A 16,136-nucleotide genomic window follows, 5' to 3' on the forward strand; every position below is an offset into this window, starting at 1 on the left:
GGAGTCAGGTCTGAACATTTCTAATTTCTATCATCTTTCTGATGATAGACCCTTACCACATAGGAAATGAACTTCAGAGAATGCTGTACTGAAAAATGAACTAGTTTAAAACAGGTTTAAGGGGAGCCTGAGCTGCATAGCAAGATCTGGAGGCTGGGGAGGGGAGGCAGGAGACAGAGACAGAGAGACAGAAAGAGAGAAGGATAGACAGAGACAGCGACACACATAGAGAGAGAGACAGAGTCAAAGAGACAGAGAGACATTCAAGAAGTAAACTAGTTAAATATGCATGGTGCTAGGGAATGGACACATAGCCTCGGTTTAGGGCGTTGTAAATATTTTTTCTAGCATTTGAATTTAATAGCTTTAAAGTCCCTTCTTCAAAATGTATGTTCAATTTTATTAGGAAGAATAAGGTAAACTCCTCTTTGTGGGTCAATTGAGAATATTTCCATAGATGATAAAATCAATAAAACATACAACAGCCTTATAGACATTCAAGTATGGCCAGCTTTAATTTATTGTACTTGCTGGAAATGAAGCAAAAGCTTTTCAATTAAATTCTGGTCTGCATTGAGATGAGTGAGAAACTTCTATTTGAGGAAGGCTGATAAAATATTTAAGAACTCAGTAACTATTGGTCCAGCACCATGTATATACTTATCCCTATGCATTTTACATTGCCACTGGGGAAGCACCATACACTAAGCATCTAAATTTGAAAGCCTAAAACATTTACAAATCCAAAACTTGCTAAGCACCAAGACAGTGCCACCAGGAGAAACTTCCACACTTGACCTCAATTGAAGGGTCATAGTAAAAGCATAAGCTCATTAAAAATCCTGTAAATCATTAATTTCAGGCTATATTCATGAGTTGTGAAATATAAATGAATTTTGTGTTTTGACTTGTGTCTTAGCCACACACACACACCATTTTTCATTAAAAAAAGTTTTTAAAGCAAGGTGGTCCAATATTTTGAGATTCTCAATTTGTACCTTTTACAAAAGTTTAGAAGTTTTAAATCCCGAGAAATTAAACTTTTGAAATAGCCCAGTTATCAGTGAAAGCAGAGTCTTCCTTACACACACACACACACACACACACACACACACACACACACACACACAGGACTGTTAACTAAGCCTGGTGGTGTAAGCTTGTAATATCAACTACACAAAAGACTGAAGCAGCGCTGGGTAACTGCATTAATGCAGGCAAACCAGCTGAGGACATGACATCATGACTGATAACCTTTAGTGCACAGGCAACTTCACATATGCGGAGGCCATGACAACCTGTCAGGGTGTATTTCTTTGCTTGATGGCTCCTATGGATTCTGAGGCATCAATTTGAAGATGGAGCTCAATTTCAGGATGTAATGAAGATGGAACTGTAGCTCTTCATTCCATGTCAGCTTGACAGGCGGTCTAGCTTCTATCTTCATAGACAGCTGTCTCTTTTGCAACTTCTCAGAGACATCAAGGCATCTGTCTGCTTACAATAGTTTCTCATTATTTCAGAGCCGATGGTTGTAGTCCAGTGGCTGTCTAGAGTCTCCCTCTCCTCACTCCTTGCTTTGAGTTTGGTGAGGTGAGCCGTGACCTGGATTTCAGCAGTTATCAGTCTGGGAAGATCAATGCTACTGTCAGAGTAGAGAATGAGAAAGTTCAGTTACTGTTCTTGCCACAAAAGCTTGAAGACCTGGGTTTGAGCCTCACCCCAGATGTGACGGTGTGCACTTGTGATTCTAGCACACAGGAGACAAGCAGATCCTTGGAGCTTACTGGTCAGCCACCCTGGCTAACAGAAGAGCTCCAGACCAATAAGAACCCACTTTACAAACAAAGCAGGGGCTAAGCGATGCCTTGGCTTTAGCACTAAGAATACTTGCTGCTCTTACAAGAGATCAGAGCTCAGTTCCCAGCACCCAGGTCAAGCAACCCACAGCTACTGGTGACTCCAGCTCTGGGAATTTGGCACCTTGTCTTGGTCCCTTTGGGTATCCACACTCATGTGGCACACACACATATACACACACACACACATCCATAAATCTAAAACTGTGTTTTTCAAATGATGACATTCTTTCTTCTGTAAAGTTATTTCTGTCCTGGAGACATGTCAGTTGACAAGTCACAAGTACAGTGACAAGAGCTTGGCCTTCCACCTTCAAATGCTTTAATGTCTATTTTCTGCTACTCAGGATATTCTTCTCCATGGATATAGTGTAATGATCAGAGTCAATAGTGGTACACATTTCCATTCTAATAGTGAGACCCCATTTAAATGTGAAAAATGACCCCAATCATAATTTCTTTAGCAAAAGGACCTGATTGAAAATCCTGTCTTGCACTTAGCTGTCCTGTGTGACACAGCTTCTCTCGAGACCTTGACACATTTTTAAGATTGTGGTACATTTATTTTATGCAAGGTCACTCAGTTTGGGCTCATCTGACATTTCTTTCCTTTCACTATGTGGTCCTTGCGGATCAAACTCAGGGCGTGAGGCATGGCAACAAAGATATTTACCCACTGAACGTTTTGCTGTCCCCCTTATCTGATATTTTGTTCTGATTAAATTCTAGTTAGAAAACCTTGACCACATAGAGTGTTGCTTTGTTGCCCAGCTCCAAGTGGGACTTGATTTTGAGTTGCCACTTACTATTGACATTAACTTTGATTATTGACTAAGGTGACATCCTCACAGTTTCTCCATGAGAAGTAATTCTTTTTCCCTTTGCAGTTCTTCAGTATCTTGAAATTTGGGAAAGGTAGATCAAGATTGTGTGACTCTTTTCTTACTCATAAAACATCCTGGTTTGTTTGTTTGTTCTTAATATATTTAATTATGTTGCTATGGACTCAGGTGTCCCCACTTAATCAATAGTTTATAATCTTGGTTAATTTATTATTTATTTTACATGTACAGGTATTTTGCCTGCATGTCTTTCTGTACACCATGTGTGTGCCTGGCACTCATGGAGGGCAGAGAGGATACCAGATCCTCTATAAGCAGCACTGTGGGTTCTGGGAATTGAACCCAGGTCTGCAGGAAGAACAGCCATGCTTTTAACCACTCGACCATTTCTCTCTCCAGCTCCTGTCATCTGTTATTTTGATCTTAAATTAGCACAGGCTAAAAGCTGGTTACTCTGTCCTTTGGGTGTGAATCCCTCATTCCTTTGAGCATTTGCCTAGTTTGGAGTAAAAGCAGGTTCTCCTCTTATTTCTTTCTCAGTCCTGAAGTCATCCTTTCCTCCAGGGAGCCCTGGTTCCTTAGAGAATGGTATTTAAGAACCAAGATCTGGCTGTGCAATATGGTCATTGCTCACAGGTCCTCTCCCTGAACAGAGCTAGAAAATGCATGTACATGTTCACATATACACATACAGATATAAATTCACACACATACAGACATAGTTTTAAAAAAAACAGAGGTGAAGTATATGTGAATATAACCACACATTTATACCCAAACCACCAAGTCCTATTCTATACTGTAGGGTTAGTATCATTTTTTTTTCATCTCCACATTTATAACCTCCCCCATCTCCCTTCATCCCTTTCCCCTGCATGGAACTGAGTTTCCACTCCACACCTCCCCTTCTCTACAGAAGATGTCTTGCACATCCTTCGTATCTCTCTTGATCATATTTTCTTTTTCCTCTGTGTTTTTTTGATCATATAGAGAATATTTGTAATAGCTTCTTTGGAAAAATCCCTATCCACAAATTCTATTCTTATTAGGTTAGCCTGGGCAACATAAGACGACCCTTTCTCACAAATAAATGTTTGCCCTTCAGTCGGGCAGTGTATGTAACACAGTTTGAAAACATTCCATTACTATCCATTATTAATTGTGACATCACCAGTAGTCCCTTTCGGGGACAATCTCTTGTGTTCAGGAGAACCCTAGAATCACCTGTGATGTCACCAGTGTTGTGGTGACACCAGCAGCCTATGGAGAATCCCTTTAGAGCCTATTAGTTTTGCAAGCAGGCATGTTGTTCAGGCTGCTTAGGCTATTTTGAAGTGAGAATGGAAAACAAGGAGAGGCCATATCAAGACAGAAGAAGGCTGACCTTCTATCATGCTGTAGAACAACAAGAAAGAAATGGTCCTGGGGAAGGTCCAGTGAGTCCTGGGCAGGGTTTGGGGAGCTTTCTGGAGGAGGATAGCTTATGCTGGTCCTTCCAGGAGTAGGACTTATGATTTGGAACCTCAGTCTTCCTAAATGGCAGACCCAGACTCAATAATTTCTGCAGATCAATTTGGCAGAGAGCCGGGAATTGACATGTGTCAATCTGCTTTCCTCAGAGCTCTTTACTTTCATACTGAGTGGGCCTGGAGGAGTCTCTGTGAGAATAACAGAGTGTTGCTGTCAGGATAGTGTTGAAGCACTTCATCCTAAGCATATTCTGTAGGATACATGAGTATGTGATGCCAAGAGCAAAGAGGAATACTCTCCTGGTCATGTCAGACAGACCTCACATTCTCAGACACTTTGGTCTTGAACAAACATGATTAGGGCTTGGGTGCTAATCAGTATGGATTCCAAGAATTCCCTGCATCACATCAAACATGAGCTAACAATGTCCTTCAATTCTTCTTGCCTGGGCCAGCTGATACATTTCAGAGCCAGGGAGATGGCAGTAGGGTGTGAGGCATATGTCTACCTATGGTGCTTGGGAACAGGGACATAGCTGAGGAGCCCAGCTTGAAGATAACTTTCCTGCTCTTTCAGGGATTCATTAGTGTCTCTAGCAACACTTCTTCCTCAGATTTCTATTTGGGACTAAGCATGGTTTCTCCTGGCCCTGTGCCATCATCTATGCAAGTTTACTAGTGTTTATCTACCTACAGGATCTACTGGAAGGCATCATCCCAACCCTCCACCATCTCTAAGGAGGAGGAGAGGTTGAAGAGGTTGGAGAATCTGACAATCTCCAGAAGATGACAAATGGGAGGGATGAACTCTGGGGAATCCTGGCCCATTACACTAACAAGGATTTGAACAACAACAGGTAGTCATTATGCCCAGTTCTTTGCTATCTTGGGCCCTCTCTGTTAACCCAAGATTTCCTCACATCACAGGAGGCTACAACTCCAGAGTGTTCTCATGCCCAAAATCATTTTCCTGATTACATCTTAGATACAGAACTTGAAGTTCAGATAGGAGTGAGATGGGGTCACAGGCTCTTTTGATTCCCCCAAAAGTAAACCAGAGCCTGTGGCCTGAATCACAGTCTGGGAATAAGGGTAGAAGTGTGTGAGCTCTCATCCTGCATTTTAAGAAGCCTGGACATGTGTTGGCTTATGGAAATTACTAGGTGCTGTGTGCTTATGGCAAATCACTTTTGTAACTGACCTGGAGGTACTTTGGTTCTAATTGGTCCTGTCAACAGCTGAAGAGTTCTGGTCCCACGTGCTGCCTCTCAGTGTGACAGGATTTCTGCAGGTCACTGCTTTTCTCTGATTTTGCTCATTGTACTCTGAATTGTATTTATTTGGCATTCTAAGTGTGTGTGTGTGTGTGTGTGTGTGTGTGTGTGTGTGTGTGTGTGTTTACCTTACAATCCATGGAGTCTCTGGCCTTGATTTGGCCTGAGGATTGGCCTGAATCAATTTTCAGGTCATGATAGTGATGAGGACAAGGAGCCTTCCATTTTAGCAGCACAGCACATGACCTCTGTGCTCACCTTGGGTGCACGTTGGAAACTCCTAGTATGTGTTTTTATAAAGCCTTTCACTGTAGATATTATGTCCTTTGGGGATTTATGTAGCAATAGAACCAAGGATTGACAATTCCTTGTCTAAAAACAGGAGAAGGGTCATCACAGGTTTAAGGTGGACCCAGGCCTGTGGCACAGGCTCCTGGAAAGTTCTTGGAGAGCTCATCTATTCCTTCAAGTCCCCTCAGGGAGCTAAAGCAGGTCAGCTCTCTTCTTTTACTTCCCTAGCTCTACTGGCCCCAGGCCAAGAGTAATAATTTTAATAATCACCAAGAGGAACCAGTACCAAGGAGCAGGATGTGGCATATGTGGGCTGAGGTAGTCCACGATTCAGCTTGAACTGACATGATCCTTGTAGCCTCAGTTCAAGGGATTATTTGCTCCTTGGGCCATGCCATCCCACAGGATCAACTTTGAGGCCTTCATGCTCGAGATGCAACACCAACAGGTGATAGCCAACCTGCAGAAAATATCCCAGGACATCAGTGAGGCTTCTATGTGATGCTCCATGGCCAATATGAATTGTTGTCTGAGGCTGTCTGGGGGTCAGGGCTCATGATGGGAGGATGGTCCTTGGGAGGAGTGGGAGGAAGGTGCTGCCTGGGAGTCACAATTTTTTGTTTGTGGCTCAGCATCAGGCACTGCCACCTCCTGAGTGAATCTAACCACCTTCAGCACAAAGTCAGGAGAACAGGCAGCTGCTAGGGGAGCAGATTGCATTGGAAAAATGCTCCAAAGAAACAAAGAGGCTGTGTAAAGAAGGCAGCCTGAATATCTATGACCTATGTACCAAGCAGCAGCAGGTAGGATGAATGAAGCATCAGGGGCAGGTTGCAGTCATATCTAAGCATAAACACAGTCAAGCCTAGGCCACCATCCTGCACCTTATCCAAGATCTCTCCTATGGCTCACCCAGTAGTTCATTTCTGTGATCATTTACAAGACTTTCTGTGGTGTTAGCCTCTTGCAAGAAGCTGAAGGATAGTCCAGGTCACCTTAGGCACGGAGTCGGTGAACACCCCAAGATCCCCTAGAGGACTCTCCACACGATCTTAGGACCACTGGTGAGTGGAACACAACTTCTGTTCCGATCCAATCGCCTGGGACCTGAGAAAGCATTAGAGAAGCAGGAAACCCGGCCTGACCAGGGTCACAAGTCCCTTCCAGTAGGTGCCAGGACTTGGTCACCTGGGCGCAGAGTTGGCAGACACCCCCAAGGTCCCTAGAAGACACACTCTGAGAAAGGACCCCGTTTTGGGCTCCAGACATCTGGACACCTTCCCTGACAGAGGAGAGGTGTCCGCCCTGCCCTGGAGGGCTTTGCTGGAGCACCTGGGGGAGCCATCTTGGTTCCCGGATCCCTCTGAGACTAGTCTGTGCAGATGAGAGTGTGAACTACAGAAGCAACACAGCTTCTGGAACAAGTCCTGTTTCCGGCCTTCATCTTCTGCCAAGAGGGAGGTCTGAATGCCAGATATCTGTGCACCTTCCCTGTAAGAGGAGAGCTTGCCTGCAGAGAGCGCTATGACCACTGAAACTCAGAGGAGAGAATTAGTCTCCCAGGTCTGCTGATAGAGGATAAAAGAATCTCGAGAGGAACAATCTCCAACCAGAGACAACTATAACAACTAACTCCAGAGACTACCAGATGGTGAAAGGCAAACGTAAGAATCTTACTAACAGAAACCAAGACCACTCACCATCTTCAGAACCCAGCACTCTAACCTCGCCCAGTCCTGGGCACCACAACACACCCGAAAAGCTAGACCCAGATTTAAAAGCATATCTCATGATGATGGTAGAGGACATCAAGAAGGACTTTAATAACTCACTTAAAGAAATACAGGAGAACACTGCTAAAGAGTTACAAGTCCTGAAAGAAAAAGAGGAAAACACATCCAAACAGGTGATGGAAATGAACAAAACCATACTAGACCAAAAAAGGGAAGTGAACACAATAAAGAAAACCCAAGGAGAGGCAAAGTTGGAGATAGAAACCCTAGGAAAGAAATCTGGAACCATAGATGCGAGCATCAGCAACAGAATACAAGAGATGGAAGAGAGAATCTCAGGTGCAGAAGATTCTATAGAGAACATCAGCACAACAAAGACAATGCAAAATGCAAAAAGATCCTAACTTAAAACATCCAGGAAATTCAGGACACAATGAGAAGACCAAACCTACAGATAATAGGAGTAGATGAGAATGAAGGTTTTCAACTTAAAGGACCAGCAAATATCTTCAACAAAATTATAGAAGAAAACTTCCCAAACCTAAAGAAAGAGATGCCCAAATAGACTGGACCAGAAAAGAAATTCCTCCCGACACATAATAATCAGAACAGAAAATGCACTAAATATAAAATATTAAAAGCAGTAAGGGAAAAAGGTCAAGTAACATATAAAGGCAGGCCTATCAGAATTCCACCAGAGAACTCCTAAACCTGATAACCAGCTTCAGTGAAGTAGCTGGATATAAAATTAACTCAAGCAAGTCAATTGCCTTTCTCTACACAAAGGATAAACAGGCTGAGAAAGAAAATAGGGAAACAACACCCTTCTCAATAGTCACAAATAATATAAAATACCTTGGTGTGACTCTAACTAAGGAAGTAAAAGATCTGTATGATAAGAACTTCAAGTCTCAGAAGAAAGAAATTAAAGAAGATCTCAGAAGTTGGAAAGATCTCCCATGCTCATGGGTTGGCAGGATCAATATAGTAAAAATGGCTATCTTGCCAAAAGCAATCTACAGATTCCATGCAATCCCCATCAAAATTCCAAATCAATTCTTCAATGAATTAGAAAGGGAAATCTGCAAATTCATCTGGAATAACAAAAAAACTAGGATAGCAAAAACTCTTCTCAAGGATAAAAGAACCTCTGGTGGAATCACCATGCCTGACCTAAAGCTGTACTACAGAGTAATTGTAATAAAAACTGCATGTTACTGGTATAGCAACAGACAAGTAGACCAATGGAATAGAATTGAAGACCCAGAACTGAACCCACACACCTATGGTCACTTGATCTTTGACAAGGGAGCTAAAACCATCCAGTGGAAAAAAGACAGCATTTTCAACAATTGGTGCTGGCACAACTGGCGGTTAACATGTAGAAGAATGCAAATTGATCCATTCCTAACTCCTTGTACTAAGGGCAAATCTAAGTGGATCAAGGAACTCCACATAAAACCAGAGACAGTGAAACTTATAGAGGAGAAAGTGGGGAAAAGCCTTGAAGATATGGGCACAGAGGGAAAATTCCTGAATAGAACAGCAATTGCTTGTGCTGTAAGATTGAGAATCAACAAATGGGAACTCAAAAAATTGCAAAGCTTCTGTAAGGCAAAAGATGCCGTCAAGAAGACAAAAAGGCTACCAACAGATTGGGAAAGGATCTTTACCTATCCTAAATCAGATAGGGAACTAATAACCAATATATATAAACAACACAAGAAGGTGGACTCCAGAAAATCAATGGAGGAGCTAGAGAAAGTATCCAAGGAGCTAAAGAGATCTGCAACCCTGTAGTTGCAACAACATTATGAACTTACCAGTACCCCGGAGTTCTTGACTCTAGCTACATATGTATCAAAAGATGGCCTAGTCGGCCATCACTGGAAAGAGAGGCCCATCGGACACACAAACTTTATATGCCCCAGTACATGGGAACGCCAAGGCCAAAAAAAAGAGAAAGGGTGGGTAGGGAAGTGGGGGGGAGGGTATGGGGGACTTTTGGAATAGCATTGGAAATGTCATTGAGGAAAATACGTAATAAATAAATTTAAAAAAAAAGTGGGGCTCAGAGCTAAATAAAGAATTCTCACCTGACAAATACCAAATGGCAGAGAAGCACCTGAAAAAATGTTCAGCATCCTTAATCATCAGGAAAATGCAAATCAAACAACCCTGAGATTCCACCTCACACCAGTCAGAATGGCTAAGATCAAAAATTCAGGTGACAGCAGATGCTGGCTGGAATGTGGAGAAAGAGGAACACTCCTCCATTGTTGGTGGGATTGCAGGCTTGTACAACCACTATGGAAATCAGTCTGGCGGTTCCTTAGAAAATTGGACATACTACTACTGGAGGATCCCGCAATACCTCTCCTGGGCATATATCCAGAAGATGGTCGAACTGGTAAGAAGGACACATGCTCCACTCTGTTCATAGCAGCCTTATTTATAATAGCCAGAAGCTGGAAAGAACCCAGATGCCCCTCAACAGAGGAATGGATACAGAAAATGTGGTACATTTACACAATGGAGTACTACACAGCTATTAAAAAGAATGAATTTATGAAATTCCTAGCCAAACGGATGGACCTGGAGGACATCATACTGAGTGAGGTAACCCAATCACAAAAGAATTCCCACAAGGAGAGGTTTGTGTCACAGGCGCCGGCGGGAGCCTTCTTGGCTCCGGGACTCCGTGGAGGGCAGGCTGCACAGGAGACCGTGTGGAATACAGAGGCCAGCCGTTTCTGGGACGGGTGAGAGTCGCAGAGCTTCTGGGGCGGCGCCATCTTCGTCTCCAGACAACCGGCCACCTTCCTGGCCAAAGCAGCACAGCTTCTGGGAAAGATCCTGTTTTGGGCCTTCACCCTCAGCCAGGAGGAGGTCCAAACACCAGATAACTGTACACCTTCCCCGAAAGAGGAGAGCTTGCCTGCAGAGACTGCTCTGACCACTGAAACTCAGAGGAGAGAGCTTTTCCCCCACGCCTGCTGATTGAGGGTAACAAAATCAACAGAGGAACAATCTCTTAACAAAGACAACTATAACAACTAACTCCAGAGATTGCCAGATGGCGAAAGGTAAACGTAAGAATCCTACTAACAGAAACCAGGACCACTCACCATCATCAGAACCCAGAACGCCCACTTTGCCCAGTCCAGGACACCCTAACACACCTGAAAAGGTAGACCTGGATTTAAAAGCATATCTCATGATGATGGTAGAGGACATAAAGAAGGAATTCAATAACTCACTTAAAGAGATACAGGGAAACACTGCTAAAGAGTTACAAGTCCTTAAAGAAAAACAGGAAAACACTGCTAAAGAGTTACAAGTCCTTAAAGAAAAACAGGAAAACACAACCAAACAGGTAGAAGTCCTTATAGAAAAAAAGGAAAACACATACAAACAGGTGATGGAAATGAACAAAACCATACTAGACCTAAAAAGGGAAGTAGACACAATAAAGAAAACCCAAAGTGAGGCAACGCTGGAGATAGAAACCCTAGGAAAGAAATCTGGAACCATAGATGCCAGCATCGGCAACAGAATACAAGAGATGGAAGAGAGAATCTCAGGTGCAGAAGACTCCATAGAGAACATCGGCACAACAATTAAAGAAAATGGAAAATGCAAAAAGATCCTAACTAAAAACATCCAGGAAATCCAGGACACAATGAGAAGACCAAACCTACGGATAATAGGAGTGGATGAGAATGAAGATTTTCAACTCAAAGGACCAGCAAACATCTTCAACAAAATTATTGAAGAAAACTTCCCAAATCTAAAGAAAGAGATGCCCATGAACATACAAGAAGCCTACAGAACTCCAAATAGACTGGACCAGAAAAGAAATTCCTCCCGACACATAATAATCAGAACATCAAATGCACTAAATAAAGATAGAATACTAAAAGCAGTAAGGGAAAAAGGTCAAGTAACATATAAAGGCAAGCCTATCAGAATTACACCAGATTTTTCACCAGAGACTATGAAAGCCAGAAGAGCCTGGACAGATGTTATACAGACACTAAGAGAACACAAATTCCAGCCCAGGCTACTATACCCAGCCAAACTCTCAATTACCATAGATGGAGAAACCAAAGTATTCCACGACAAAACTAAATTCACCCATTATCTCTCCATGAATCCAGCCCTTCAAAGGATAGTAACAGAAAAAAACCAATACAAGGACGGGAACCACGCCCTAGAAAAAACAAGAAGATAATCCCTCAACAAAACTAAAAGAAGACAGCCACAAGAACAGAATGCCAACTTTAACAACAAAAATAACAGGAAGCAACAATTACCTTTCCTTAATATCTCTTAATATCAGGGGTCTCAATTCCCCAATAAAAAGATATAGACTAATAGACTGGCTACACAAACAGGACCCAACATTCTGCTGCTTACAGGAAACCCATCTCAGGGAAAAAGACAGACACTACCTCAGAGTGAAAGGCTGGAAAACAATTTTCCAAGCAAATGGTCTGAAGAAACAGGCTGGAGTAGCCATTCTAATATCGGATAAAATCGAATTCCAAGCCAAAGTTATCAAAAAAGAAAAGGAAGGACACTTCATACTCATCAAAGGTAAAATCCTCCAAGAGGAACTCTCAATTCTGAATATCTACGCTCCAAATGCAAGGGCAGCCACATTCATTAAAGACACTTTAGTAAAGCTCAAAGCACACATTGCACCTCACACAATAATAGTGGGAGACTTCAACACACCACTTTCATCAATGGAGAGATCATGGAAACAGAAACTAAACAGGGACACAGTGAAACTAACAGAAGTTATGAAACAAATGGACCTGACAGATATCTACAGAATATTTTATCCTAAAACAAAAGGATATACCTTCTTCTGAGCACCTCACAGGACCTTCTCCAAAATTGACCATATAATTGGTCACAAAATAGGCCTCAACAGATACAAAAATATTGAAATTGTCCCATGTATCCTATCAGACCACCATGGCCTAAGACTGATCTTCAATAACAACATAAATAATGGAAAGCCAACATTCACATGTAAACTGAACAACACTCTTCTCAATGATACCTTGGTCAAGGAAGGAATAAAGAAAGAAATTAAAGACTTTTTAGAGTTTAATGAAAATGAAGCCACAACGTACCCAAACCTTTGGGACACAATGAAAGCATTTCTAAGAGGGAAACTCATAGCTCTGAGTGCCTCCAAGATGAAACGGGAGAGAGCACATACTACCAGCTTGACAACACATCTAAAAGCTCTAGAAAAAAAGGAAGCAAATTCACCCAAGAGGAGTAGACGGCAGGAAATAATCAAACTCAGGGGTGAAATTAACCAAGTGGAAACAAGAAGAACTATTCAAAGCATTAACCAAACGAAGAGTTGGTTCTTTGAGAAAATCAACAAGATAGATAAACCCTTAGCTAGACTCACTAAAGGGCACAGGGACAAAATCCTAATCAACAAAATCAGAAATGAAAAGGGAGACATAACAACAGATCCTGAAGAAATCCAAAACACCATCAGATCCTTCTACAAAAGGCTATACTCAACAAAACTGGAAAACCTGGACGAAATGGACAAATTTCTGGACAGATACCTGGTACCAAAGTTGAATCAGGATCAAGTTGACCTTCTAAACAGTCCCATATCCCCTAAAGAAATAGAAGCAGTTATTAATAGTCTCCCAGCCAAAAAAAGCCCAGGACCAGACGGGTTTAGTGCAGAGTTCTATCAGACCTTCAAAGAAGATCTAATTCCAGTTCTGCACAAACTATTTCACAAGATAGAAGTAGAAGGTACTCTACCCAACTCATTTTATGAAGCCACTATTACTATGATACCTAAACCACAGAAAGATCCAAAAAAGATAGAGAACTTCAGACCAATTTCTCTTATGAATATCGTTGCAAAAATCCTTAATAAAATTCTCGCTAACCGAATCCAAGAACACATTAAAGCAATCATCCATCCTGACCAAGTAGGTTTTATTCCAGGGATGCGGGGATGGTTTAATATATGAAAATCCATCAATGTAATCCATTATATAAACAAACTCAAAGACAAAAACCACATGATCATCTCGTTAGATGCAGAAAAAGCATTTGACAAGATCCAACACACATTCGTGATAAAAGTTTTGGAAAGATCAGGAATTCAAGGCCCATACCTAAACATAATAAAAGCAATCTACAGCAAACCAGTAGCCAACATCAAAGTAAATGGAGAGAAGCTGGAAGCAATCCCACTAAAATCAGGGACTAGACAAGGCTGCCCACTTTCTCCCTACCTTTTCAACATAGTACTTGAAGTATTAGCCAGAGCAATTCGACAACAAAATGACATCAAGGGGATACAAATTGGAAAAGATGAACTCAAAATATCACTTTTTGCAGATGATATGATAGTATATATAAGTGACCCTAAAAATTCCACCAGAGAACTCCTAAACCTGATAAACAGCTTCGGTGAAGTAGCTGGATATAAAATTAACTCAAACAAGTCAATGGCCTTTCTCTACACAAAGAATAAACAGGCTGAGAAAGAAATTAGGGAAACAACACCCTTTTCAATAGTCACAAATAATATAAAATATCTTGGCGTGACTCTAACTAAGAAAGTGAAAGATCTGTATGATAAAAATTTCAAGTCTCTGAAGAAAGAAATTAAAGAAGATCTCAGAAGATGGAAAGATCTCCCATGCTCATGGATTGGCAGGATCAACATTGTAAAAATGGCTATCTTGCCAAAAGCAATCTACAGATTCAAAGCAATCCCCATCAAAATTCCAACACAATTCTTCAACGAATTAGAAGGAGCAATTTGCAAATTCGTCTGGAATAACAAAAAACCTAGGATAGCAAAAACTCTTCTCAAGGATAAAAGAACCTCTGGTGGAATCACCATGCCTGACCTAAAGCTTTACTACTGAGCAATTGTGATAAAAATTGCATGGTACTGGTATAGAGACAGACAAGTAGACAAATGGAATAGAATTGAAGACCCAGAAATGAACCCACACACCTATGGTCACTTGATCTTCGACAAGGGAGCTAAAACCATCCAGTGGAAGAAAGACAGCATTTTCAACAATTGGTGCTGGCACAACTGGTTGTTATCGTGTAGAAGAATGCGAATTGATCCATACCTATCTCCTTGTACTGAGGTCAAATCTAAGTGGATCAAGGAACTTCACATAAAACCAGAGACACTGAAACTTATAGAGGAGAAAGTGGGGAAAAGCCTTGAAGATATGGGCACAGGGGAAAAATTCCTGAACAGAACAGCAATGGCTTGTGCTGTAAGATCAAGAATTGACAAATGGAACCTAATGAAACTCCAAAGTTTCTTCAAGGCAAAAGACACCATCAATAAGACAAAAAGACCACCAACAGATTGGGAAAGGATCTTTACCTATCCTAAATCAGATAGGGGACTAATATCCAACATATATAAAGAACTCAAGAAGGTGGACTTTAGAAAATCAAAAAACCCCATTAAAAAATGGGGCTCAGAACTGAACAAAGAATTCTCACCTGAGGAATACCGAATGGCAGAGAAGCACCTGAAAAAATGTTCAACATCCTTAATCATCAGGGAAATGCAAATCAAAACAACCCTGAGATTCCACCTCACACCAGTCAGAATGGCTAAGATCAAAAATTCAGGTGACAGCAGATGCTGGTGTGGATGTAGAGAAAGAGGGACACTCCTCCATTGTTGGTGGGATTGCAGGCTTGTACAACCACTCTGGAAATCAGTCTGGCGGTTCCTCAGAAAACTGGATATAGTACTACCGGAGGATCCAGCAATACATCTCCTGGGCATATATCAAGAAGATGCCCCAACTGGTAAGAAGGACACATGCTCCACTCTGTTCATAGCAGCCTTATTTATAATAACCAGAAGCTGGAAGGAACCCAGATGCCCCTCAACAGAGGAAAGGATACAGAAAATGTGGTACATCTACACAATGGAGTACTACTCAGCTATTAAAAAGAATGAATTTATGAAATTCCTAGCCAAATGGATGGACCTGGAGGGCATCATCCTGAGTGAGGTAACACATTCACAAAGGAACTCACACAATATGTACTCACTGATAAGTGGATATTAGCCCAAAACCTAGGATATCCAAGATATAAGATACAATTTCCTAAACACATGAAACTCAAGAAAAATGAAGACTGAAATGTGGACACTATGCCCATCCTTATAAGTGGGAACAAAACACCCTTGGAAGGAGGTACAGAGACAAAGTTTGGAGCTGAGATAAAAAGATGGACCATGTAGAGACTGCCATATCCGGGGATCCATCTCATAATCAGGTTCCAAATGCTGACACCATTGCATACACTAGCAAGATTATGCTGAAATGACCCTGATATAGCTGTCTCTTGTCAGAGTATGCCTGGGCGTAGCAAACATAAAAGTGGATGCTCACAGTCGGCTATTGGATGGATCACATGGCCCCCAATGAAGGAGCTAGAGAAAGTACCCAAGAAGCTAAAGGGATCTGCAACCCTATAGGTGGAACAACATTATGAACTAACCAGTACCCCGGAGCTCTTGACTCTAGCTGCATATTTATCAAAAGATGGCCTAGGCAGCCATCACTGGAAAGAGAGGCCCATTGGACACGCAAACTTTATATGCCCCAGTACA

The 16,136-nt window shown here is 41.8% G+C and overlaps 1 protein-coding gene and 1 long non-coding RNA gene across 12 annotated transcripts in view; one reads left to right on the forward strand and one right to left on the reverse strand.

Moving 5' to 3' along the window:
- Nucleotides 1–16,136, reverse strand: part of Gm3629 (predicted gene 3629) — a 65,174-nt gene that overhangs the window by 18,870 nt on the left and 30,168 nt on the right. For 3 of the 11 annotated variants that reach the window (XM_030248172.1, XM_030248173.1, XM_030248175.1), the window contains one exon: nt 6,022–6,195. The exons of 1 other annotated variant lie outside the window; for it this stretch is intronic. In XM_030248172.1, coding sequence (XP_030104032.1) covers nt 6,022–6,082 — 61 coding nt within the window. In that variant the 5' untranslated portion in view covers nt 6,083–6,195. Of the gene's footprint in view, nt 1–492; nt 1,646–6,021; nt 6,196–6,647; nt 6,958–16,136 lie in introns of those variants that run through there. 7 more of the 11 variants (NM_001374232.1, NM_001374235.1, XM_030248170.1 and 4 more) reach the window with 4 other exon arrangements.
- The window catches only part of Gm33198, a 38,624-nt gene continuing 26,374 nt past the window's right edge, over nt 3,887–16,136 (forward strand). The window contains exons 1-2 of the long non-coding RNA XR_003950984.1: nt 3,887–4,137; nt 4,867–5,027. This is a non-coding gene — a long non-coding RNA (predicted gene, 33198). The remainder of the gene's footprint in view (nt 4,138–4,866; nt 5,028–16,136) is intronic.

The sequence above is a fragment of the Mus musculus genome, chromosome 14, assembly GCF_000001635.26.
Source record: "Mus musculus strain C57BL/6J chromosome 14, GRCm38.p6 C57BL/6J".
Lineage (NCBI taxonomy): Eukaryota > Metazoa > Chordata > Mammalia > Rodentia > Muridae > Mus > Mus musculus.